At 43.5% G+C, this 10,403-nt stretch overlaps 1 protein-coding gene across 1 annotated transcript in view; it reads right to left on the bottom strand.

Annotated features, from left to right (window-relative positions):
• The window catches only part of Rassf8 (Ras association domain family member 8), a 146,908-nt gene that overhangs the window by 10,481 nt on the left and 126,024 nt on the right, over nucleotides 1-10,403 (bottom strand). Inside the window, exon 4 of the mRNA XM_023718937.1 lies at nucleotides 5,200-6,104. Within this exon, the coding sequence (XP_023574705.1) occupies nucleotides 5,200-6,104 (905 nt within the window). The remainder of the gene's footprint in view (nucleotides 1-5,199; nucleotides 6,105-10,403) is intronic.

Here is a 10,403-nt window from a genome sequence, read left to right as displayed (position 1 = left end):
TGCATTAGTTTTTGCTCTGACCTTTAGAACTTCCACCCTCATGAGCTTCGGGCTTGACTTGCTCTTCTTTATCTAGAAGCTTGAGGTTCAACATTAGGTTGTTTATCTGCCTCACTGTTTCTGATATGTGATTTCACTGCTAAAAATTTCTCTCTTACAGGACTGCTTTTTTTTTTTTTTTCTTTTTTCTTTCAGAACTGGGGATTGAACTCAGGCCCTTGAGCTTGCCAGGCAAGTGCTTATTCTACTGAGCTATTTTCCTGGCCCCCCCATGACTGCTTTCATTGGGTTTCTTAAGTTCCCATTATTTCTTCATTCTGCTAGATAATGGGAAGAAGAATGACAAGACTGACTGGAGTTAATGAAAAAGCAGGAGATAGCACAAAGGAATTTAAAAAAACTCTGTGCGTAGAGTAATGAAAATTTCCCAGGCAGAGTAGCAGATGGAAATTAAAGAACAGCTTCCTGAGCAACAAAGGCAAGGCTGAAGGCACCCTTGACTTGAAATTATACTACAAAGTCACTGTGACAAAAGCATGGTACTGGCCAAAAACAGACCCAGGGATCAACGGAACAGATTAGGAGATGCAGAAACAACCCCAACCATACTCAGCCACCTGGTCTTTGATAAAGGAGCCAAACATCTTCACTGAAGGAAAGATTTCCTCTTTAATAAGCAGTGCTTAAAAATTGGCTTTCTATGTGCCGAAGATTAAAACTAGACTATCTTTTTATTTATTTTATTAGTTGGTACAGGGTCTCATTACACAGCTTGGATGCATAATGATCCTCCTGTCTCAGCCTCCCCAGTACTGGGACTATAGGTGTGCATCACCATGCCTAGTTTCAGTGGCCGGCTCAGCACGGGGCCAGCATGGCATGTGGTACCGGGGATCAACCCAGGTCCTTGTGCTTGCCAGGCAGGTGCTTGGACTGCTGAGCGATCTAACCAGCCCCATACACCCATATATTTTACCATGCACTAGACTAAAATTGAAATGGATCAAAAGATCTAAATATTAAGACAGAAACACTTAATCTGCCGTCAGAGAGAATAGGAAGAACTCTTGAAGACACTGGTATAGGCAAAGACTTTATGAAAAAAGAAAACCTGATTGCACAGGAAGTACCACAGAGAATCAACAACTGGGATCTCTCCTTACAAAAAGCTTTTGCACAGGAAAAGACACCACTAATGGAGGGAAGATACAATGCAGAGTGGGGAAAAAATGTCCAGCTGTTTCTCAGACAGAGGATTTATATCTAGACTACATAAAGAACCCAAAAAATCAGGACCCCAAATTTAAAGACCCAGACCAAAAATGGGGATCTGAAATGATCAGCCACTTCTCAGCGGAAGTAGAGATGGCAAATAAAATGAATAATGTGCAACATCACTGGTCATTCAAGAGATGCAAATTAAAGAATGCTGAGATTCTACCCCACTCCAGAAAGAATGGCTATGATGAGGAACTCTAGCAGTAACAAATGCAGAGGGGCTGAGGGAAAGAAGGATTCTGCCCTCCACTGTTGGTCGAGCGCAGACTGGTGCAACCACCCTGGAAATCAGTGTGGAGATTTATCAGAAAACCTAAAAATTAGAGGCCCCATTCGACCCAGGTATTCCCCTTGGCATCTTCCTGAAAGAATTAAAGGCAGCATACCATGCTGATGTCTGCACACCCATATGTATAGTGTAGCTCGTAACAGTTCAATCTGGGAAACAGCCCAAATGTCAACTGCTGAATGGACAAAGATGTGGATTTTATTTTATTTTTTAAATGCAATAATACTACTCTGCTATAAAGGAGAAACTTGAGACATTGCTAGATAAACTGCTACACCTTGAGACCACACTCTTAAGTGATATAAATCAGACACATATGTTCAAATACTGCACTATTTCTCTGGTGTGAAAAACTGAAAATGTATAATAGATATCGGGAAATGGGCAGAAAATATTCAAATGAGCCGGTCAAATAGTTCAGCGGATTAAAGCGCCTGCAAGCAGGCGCAGGGGCCAGAAATTTGCTCCCTAGGCCTGCCGTGCCAGCCCTGCCCCCAGGGCGCTCTGAGACAGCAATTGAGACTGGGCGAGACTGGGCATGGTGATGCTCGCTTGCTAGCTAGCTTGCTCGTAATCCCAGCTCTTGGGAGGCTGTAAACAGGTGAATCACTACGAGTCTGATCTAGTTGTGAGACTCTGAACACCCAGTAGAACCTTCCCTAAAAAAAAATGTTATTTTTGCGGCCAGGGAGATGGCTCAGTGGAATAAGCACTTCCCTGGCAAGTGCAAGGGCCTGAGTTCAATTCCAGGTTCTGAAAAAAAAAGGAAAAAAAAAATCAAATGAAAAGGGGAATAAAGAAGGGGGGAAGATGGGAAAATTCAAAGAAACAAGAAAACAACATGTGAAAAAAATGGAAACAAAGCTTTTGTAAATAAGGAGGGGAAGAAGGTTGAAAAGGAGCAGGAGCAGAACAGAACAAAAGAGAAGCAGCAAGATTTGTCATCTTTGGGTACAAATTCCCTGTGATGAACATTATCATGTATATCTAAAAGGTACCAATAAAATAAAAACATTACAAAAAAAAAAAAAAAAGCTGAAGAAGTAAGGGCTGGCCAAAGAGCTCAGCGGATTGAAGTGCCTGCAGGCAGGCCCAGGGGCCCAGGGTTGCATCCCTGGACCTACTGTGCAGACTCCGCTCCCAGGGCGCGCAAAGATGGCGATTAAGACTGGGTGTGAGGGCACACGCCTATAATCTAAACTCTTGGGAGGCTGTAAACAGGCAGATCACTATGAGTCCAATCTAGTAGTGGGGGAAAAAAAAAGAAGAAAAAAAAAAAAAAAAGAAAAAGAAAAGAAATGCAATTTCTCTGACTAAAGGGTGTACTTAGTGATGTGTTAGTGATTTGATTACTAGACACTTCCCAATGGGTGGTGGGATTTACTAGTAATGATTAATGCAAATTAGTGTCTCAAGTAAATAATGTCAAGGGCAGTATAATTTCCAATGCATTTCTTCTTAAATGTCGAAGTGAAACCCGGTAGTAACACACTGGTAATGAGAGACTAACAACTTTCTGCTGCATGAGCAGTTCCTGATTTTCAAAATTCTGGCGGTAGTTTTACTACTCACTTTACCTTACATTACAGCGAGCAGCAGAGAAAGGCGCCCCTGGCAAATCCTGAAGCCACGTGAGCGCCTCCGGCCGTGGGCCTGTCTGTGCTGGCGCTACAGCAGCCTCTCAGTTTCAGTGTGCCCAGGTAAGACCAGGGGTCTCAGGGTGCAGACTCTTGACGGACAGCGTGCCCGAGGCTTCCTGTCCTGCACTGGGCTGAGTGTGGGCTGCCACTGAGCGCAGTCCAACAGGACTCGCGGCCGTGAAGGAAGCCTTTGACATCTGTGCTGTCCGGCACCACAGCCAGCCGCATGTGTGACCGAGACCCTGAAACGTGGCTGTGATTAAACACAGAACTGTAAAATTATCGAATATTTTAAGCTAACTTATTGACTATTTAGATAGCCGTGTTATAATCAACTGTGCCTGTTTCTTACCTCATCATTCATTTGGAGATGACTTTATACAATCACAATGTCTTCAAGAATGGGTAAGAAGAAAAATAAGTGACCAGGGTCTAAGTGGGGAAACATGTCCGGGAGAGGGGAAGACTGGAGAGGATCCTTTGTGCCCTTCTCCTCAGGAGAGCAAAGCAGGGTATCACAGAGAGGAGAGGAGGGAAGAGGCCTCATCTTGGGGCCGAAATCAGGGTGACAGCAGTGACGTAGACAGAGACAGGTAACAGTTAGTCTTGGCCACCAATCGGTGACAGTCCCTCCTGGCTTCAGTGTCCGGAAGGAGTCAGAGGCACTCCCTGACCGATGGGGAGCTCTCCAGCTCGGAGGCTCTGCCCCTCCTTCCAGCTGGCTCACCCACATGGCACAGCTACCAGGCCGCTTCCGCAGGGAGGAATGAGTGCGGCGTTCCTACCATCTGGGTCTGGCCTCATGGGTAAGCTCTGTCTCTTTTACATCACAGGGGTTCCGTAAGACATTTATTTTATTTTTTTTCTCCATAATTTTACTGAGAAACAAATAGCAATGAGACAGTTTCAAACCAAATTGGTAGGACAGTTTTAATAATTAACACATTGCATACTCTCTTCCTTGTGGTTGTTTGCTGTACAAGATGCAGACATGATATCGTATTTACAAACACTATTACAACAAATCCCTCTATTCATTAAGAGAATGTAACTATATATCTATCTTAACCATTTTGAATACACAGATACAAAATGGACATTCATCTCTATCCCCTTTTTTGTTTAGTTCTGTCATTTGAATATTATAGGTGTGTTAACTCAGCAAAATATTCCAAAAGAGTCCAGTAGTCCATAATAGTATTGGGTCTTCTGCTTGACTGGCAATGTCACATATTGTTGACCTGAGTCCCCTACAGCTCAACATAACAGCATGGCTATTCCATGTTATGCCTCAAATGTTTGATATTCAGACAGATAGTGAGGTTAAGCTTAACAGCCTAGGCTGTATGGTAATAACAATGAGCTTCTCTTCTGGAGGCTTGGCAACCTAAGTTTGCAGACCAAAAATTGGAGAAAAAGGAGGGCTGCAAGGAAAGCCAACATTTTGGCCCTAGCCTTCCAAGGTCAATTAAGACTCAGGACAGATGAGAACTTATAGCGACATGTAGCTCAGTTGTGTCCCAAATTTTCTGATCAGGGAGATTATGGGGCCAAAGAGGAGGGTGATTGATGATGTAGGGTGTGCCTGGGGAGAGTCCCATGGAGAGAAAGCATTCTTTCAGGCTGTCACAGAGAGCACATTGGCCAAGCAATGGCCGTGACTCATCCACATGGCTGACACTGACAAAGGTTCTACAATCTGAGGTACAGGATCTCAGGATAAATAAATCCTGAGGGGATTTGACTGACCTTATCAGATCCAAAAGCTAAACTCTTGTTGCACAGGTCTTGCTTTATCTTGGTCTTACCCATCCAACAGAAAAGTATAAAAACGGAAGTATAGGAAGTAAAACCATAAGACTTTTAAATTGACCTAGGTTTTTAATTCTTTCAATACAGAGAATTTAAAGCCTTTAAAACTTAGAGACATAATCATGAAAGAAGATTTTAAGAGTATGTTAATTTTTTAACATCCAAGAACTTCCCTCTTTATAACAATGCGCCTACCTGTAGCCGCTTGGTGGCCTGTCCCAGAGACCTTTCCACAGCTTTAATCCCATTCTCCAGCCTCAGGCTGTGCTGGCCTTGGATGTCGATCTCCCCCCTGACCTTCCCGATCTTCCCCTTCACCTCCTCCTCGTTCACTTGCGCCTCCTGCACCTCCCGCTGCAGCTTCTCAGCTTCCAGGCCGCTTTCCATGGCCTGGATCTGGGCCAGGTAGTCCTTCAACCTGCTCTCACACTCCGTGATTTTCTGCCGTATTTCCTGAAGTTGATCCTTCAGCTGCTTTTCATTTTCCTGTTCAATCTGCAATTCATTTTCCCAAAATTCTTCCTCCTCAATTTCTACATCGTTTCTTTTGATCTTTTGCTCTAGGCGGACGATTTCTTCTTCAAGGTTAGAATTATATTTTTGTTCCCAAAATTGTATTTCTATTTCATTAGATTCCAGCTGCTTCTCAATGGATTGAAGCTTTTCTGTCTGCAAACGGATCAGTTTCTTCAACTCATCTGCTGTGGTTTTGCAGTTATTTAGCATCTTCTGCTTAAATTCAGTTTCTTTGCCTTTTCCGAAAATGTCCATTAACCCTTTGGCACCTCCTGTGAAGGTCAGTGACTTCCTCTTAGGTTCTCTCCTCTTGATTGACTTGTCTACCTGTGGCCTCAGCTTGGCTAAGGGGGGCAGACTCTGCCTGTACAGAGTTCTTTCGGGAATCCGAGCCACACTATCCGAGGTGGGCCGCTCACTGAGCGATGGCCCCGTGCGGCGCAGGATGAGCTGCACGTCACTGGCATACTGCCCCCATTTGTTTAGGGAGATGATAGGATTTTCATGAGGTGCCAAGTGTCTTTCAGTGTCTCTCCATTTTTCTATAAGGGTGTACCTTCCAGTTCGACCTAGGCAAAAAGACAGTAAGAAGGCATTAGAGTAATAGTTAAATAATTGAATAAATGATACCACTTGATAAATTATGCCTGGTTACTGAATCCACAGCCTTTGCACAGAGCGACAGCCCCAGCTTTTTAAACTGTGAGACAGAATCTTGCTCATTTGCCAAGTTGCCCAGGCTGGGCTTGAGCTTGGCATCCTCCTCCTTCTGCCTCCTAGAATGCTCCAAATGGAAACTGTGCATTCAAGATACGTACTATAAAGTCAAACTTGAGAGTCTGGTTCATTTTTTCTTTCACCACTCAATACACAGTGGGGCCCCGGGAGGTTGGAGGCCTCATGTCTGAGGGGAGACACAAGCCAGTGGAGAACCTGCCCCTCAGCTCCCCAGCCACTAGTCTCGTCCATTTCCCCAAGTGTGTGGGCAACACGGAGCTCACCGTGCTGGGCTTCCCCGTACCCCTGTGGCCAGCTCAGACCACAGCTCTGCAGGGCAGCTCCAGACAGAGAGAGGCCTCTGAGAAGGAGGCCTGGGCCAGTCTCCACAGTACAGTCGCGAAGATCATGCTAAGAGGGAAAGTGCCCACAAAGGCAAAACATAATGTTTTAGTATTAAAAACAGACTAAAGGGGCTGGTGAGATGGCTCAGTGGTCTAAAGCACCTATTTAGAACAAGCTTAGCAAAGCACAGGGACCGCGGTTCAATCCCCCAGCACCACATGCCAGCCTGCCCCGCCCCCTGGTGGGCTGAACTGGCCACACACACACACACACAAATAAAAAAAACTTTTAAAAAACAGACTGAAATTATATTTAAATTAAAAAATAGACTGAGTCTATTAATTATGGAATTTAGAGAAAAGTTTTAGAAGATTATTTATTTATTTATTTTTAAATCTTTGGATACCTTTATTCCATGGCCTTCATAAAAACATAAAAGTGGCTAATTTTTTCTATTATAGCTTGGAATATCAAAAAGATTGATCAGTAACTTATAATTAGCCATGAACTCTATCCTGAGTCACTGGCCAAGGAAGGGGTCAGTGATATAGGTCATGGCTGTCAAAATAATTTTGAACACTCTGAATCCTTCTGAGATATAACGGAATGAATCACCACAACAAAATAACAGGTAGATCAGGAAAAGCAGGCAAATTGATGCCTACCTTCAACATCTTAAATAAAGGGGGGAGGTTTACTTATTTGAAAACACAGCTAAGTACATTTTTATCTATGATTATTTACATTCATATACTGAAAACACTATTTGAACAAATCCTGTGATATGTCATTTGCTACAAAATGAATTTCACACACTCAGTATGAATAATAGAGGATAATTTAGTGTTATAAACTTGGACAAACTTCCTAAATATTTTAAGGTGGTGGGTGCTTTGATTCTGCTAAAAGCGTACATTAGTACTTAATATTATTACAACGAAGAACATCTGACCTTGCCGTGCAGCGACCCTACAGGCATACACAGTCACTGACTTTCCTTCCTGCCTTCTTTCTTAATCTTCATGGACTTCTGAAATAATAGTAGTACTTTTTTTTTTTTTTTTTGTGGAACCATGGATTGAACTCAGGCTCTTCTACTGAGCCATCTCTCCAGCTCCTAGTACTGTGTTTTTGATGGAGACCACTAAAAAGCAGCCCTGAGCAGGACATAAACTAATCATCTGGCTTCCGTGTTCACTGTGAGTCTGTCCCAGGCTGAAGCCCCCTGTCTGGGGGTGGGCGCCGGCTCACAGTAAGTGAACCTCTGAGTCACTACTCACTGCTGGGGCCTGCGGTGGTGGTGAAGCTGCCAGGCCTCAAACGATAAGACAAGGCCACACCTGGGGACACCTGGCTCCCACCCCAACTAGATAAAGATTTGGAGCCTCAGGCGGCTCACTGGGGAGGAGACCTTGCAGGAGTTAGAGCTCTCTAAATTAATATAATGCCTTACGGGGAAGTCCTTAAGTGGCTCTTGCCCTGGAGTGTTCCCTGCCCTTGTTCTGATAGCTCAGAAAATATGCACCCCCACAGAGAAGATTTTGGTTTTAGCTCCAGAGAATCTCAAATTCTGTGAGAGGGATTTGATCCTCCTGCAGCCCTGAAATCACTCCATTTGTTTCTTCTATTTAGTTTCGCTGCTCACTCCTTTGGGAGATTGGAGACCTCATTAGTGCAATAACTAAGGGACAAAGTCAACTCAATATATTTCTTGATTACTCATATATCTAGATGCATACACAGGAGCCCTCCAGCAGGCAGGATATAGAAAATGGCTGTGCCGTGAACACGTGGGGACATTCTGCTTTAAGAAACCTGAATCTTAAGTGCAGATGGAAAGTTGGTACTTTGGAGGCAAACGTAAATTACTGGATTGGCTGCAAAGCTTCACTTATAAAATGCTTTACTGATCTTAAGCATCAGGCATCACAAGTAACTATCACGCTGCCTGACCCATGGCAGACATTTAACACAAGGCTGCTACTATTAACTTAATACATCATTATCTTCATAACAAAAGGGATGACCAGAGAGACCTCCTTTCAATAGCGGGATGTCATACCAATAATCTGACTTAAAAGAAAATTCTGAAATAACTTTTAGCTATATGCAAAGTTACATGGCTGTATAGTGTTAGATGTAGTTATATAAAACTCTATGAGTAGAAAGGGACAGGTTTTCAGGGTCAGAAGGCTGCACTCAAATCTAACTCTGCTATTTACATGCTTGATCATATTACTAAATCTTCTTTAGTCTTAGTCTTGTCTATTACAGTGTTCTTTCCCTACCTGGAAAGGCTGTCCTGAGACTCAAGTGAGAATTTACAATATACAAATGCTTTGTAAGCCAGGCATGCCTAATCTAACACTCGGGAGGCTGAGGCAGGAGGACTGCTGAGAGTTCAAGGCCATCCTGGGCTACAGAGTGAGCTCAAGGCCAGCCTGAACTATACACCAAGACCCTGTCTCCAAATGAAAAAACAAAAAAAGAGCTTTGTAAGATTAAAAAGTGCTGTATAAGTATTTTCCTATCACCAAAATGGACAAATAAGGTGGATGAAAAATAAAGCAATAGCACAGTGCATTGGCTTCTCGGAACACAAAGCATTTCTAATGGTTTTTGTTAAAGATTATCATGCCTGTCCCATGTAAAAGCACTGCAAGGTTAAAACTGTCCTGTGTGTTCTGAAGTGCTTTGAAGATGGCAGCACTTTCTGTGTCTGGCTTCCCTGTCCATCCATTACTGTAGGAACCTTGCTCCTTTGCTTTGCACCTCGGGGCCCCATCAGTAACACGGAAGTCAGATCAGACAGGAAGAGACTACTCCAATTCCATCAGGTCAACAATGAATTTTAACTGAATTACCATGCTATAGAAGCTGGATGAAAAGTTCTGAAGTCCCTAAGTTTAGTCATAATTATGTATAAAGCTGAGGTTCCCAAGGTTTAATGGTACTGTTATCCATTGAGAATGTCCTGGTAGGAAGTTATTAGAACTGTTTCTACTGCCACAGTTTGTTTGGTTACTGTCTTGGTTACTCTTCTTCTCTCGTTGCTGGGACAAATATCCGACACCCACAATGAAGGAAGGAAAGGTTCATTCAGTCCATACTCAGCTGGTACCAAGGCTGAGCAGCACATGGCAGAGAGCAGCAGTTCATGGCAGAGGCAGAGAGCAAAAGAGAGGAGTAGCAGCAACAAGCCTTATACGATACCCTCCAAGGTACCAACTTTCCATCTGCACCTAAGACTCAGCTTTCTTAAAGCAGAATGTCCCCACGCGTTCACGGCACAGCCATTCTCTATATCCTGCCTGAATTGGGGGCTGGGGGGCTCCTGTGTGTGCATCTAGATATATGAGTAATCAAGAAATATACTGAGTTGACTTAGTCCCTTAGTTATTGCACTAATGAGGTCTTCAATCTCCCAAAGAAGCGAACAGCAAAACTAAATAGAAGAGACAAATAGAGTGATTTCAGGGCTGCAGGAGGATCAAATTCCTCTCACAAAATTTGAGATTCTCTGGAGCTAAAACCAAAATCTTCTCTGTGGGGGTGCATATTTACTGAGGTATCAAAGCAAGGGCAGGGAACACTCCATGGCAAGAGCCACTCAGAGTCTCCCTTAAATTTCATTCAGTCTATCTGTCCCAGGCTGGGTGTAGTACTCACACCCATAATCCCACTAGTACTAAAACCCATAATCCCAGTGGATCATGAGTTAATCTCAAACTCTAGAAGTCCCTGCCTCATGACAGCATGAGGCTTTTGGGGGGACAACTAGACACAAACCGTAACAGTTACCTAAC

Source organism: Octodon degus, unplaced genomic scaffold (genome assembly GCF_000260255.1).
Source record: "Octodon degus isolate 3935 unplaced genomic scaffold, OctDeg1.0 scaffold00064, whole genome shotgun sequence".
NCBI classification, from domain to species: Eukaryota; Metazoa; Chordata; class Mammalia; order Rodentia; family Octodontidae; genus Octodon; species Octodon degus.
Note: the sequence above shows the minus strand (reverse complement) of the source record. Positions and strands in the feature narration are given on the sequence as shown.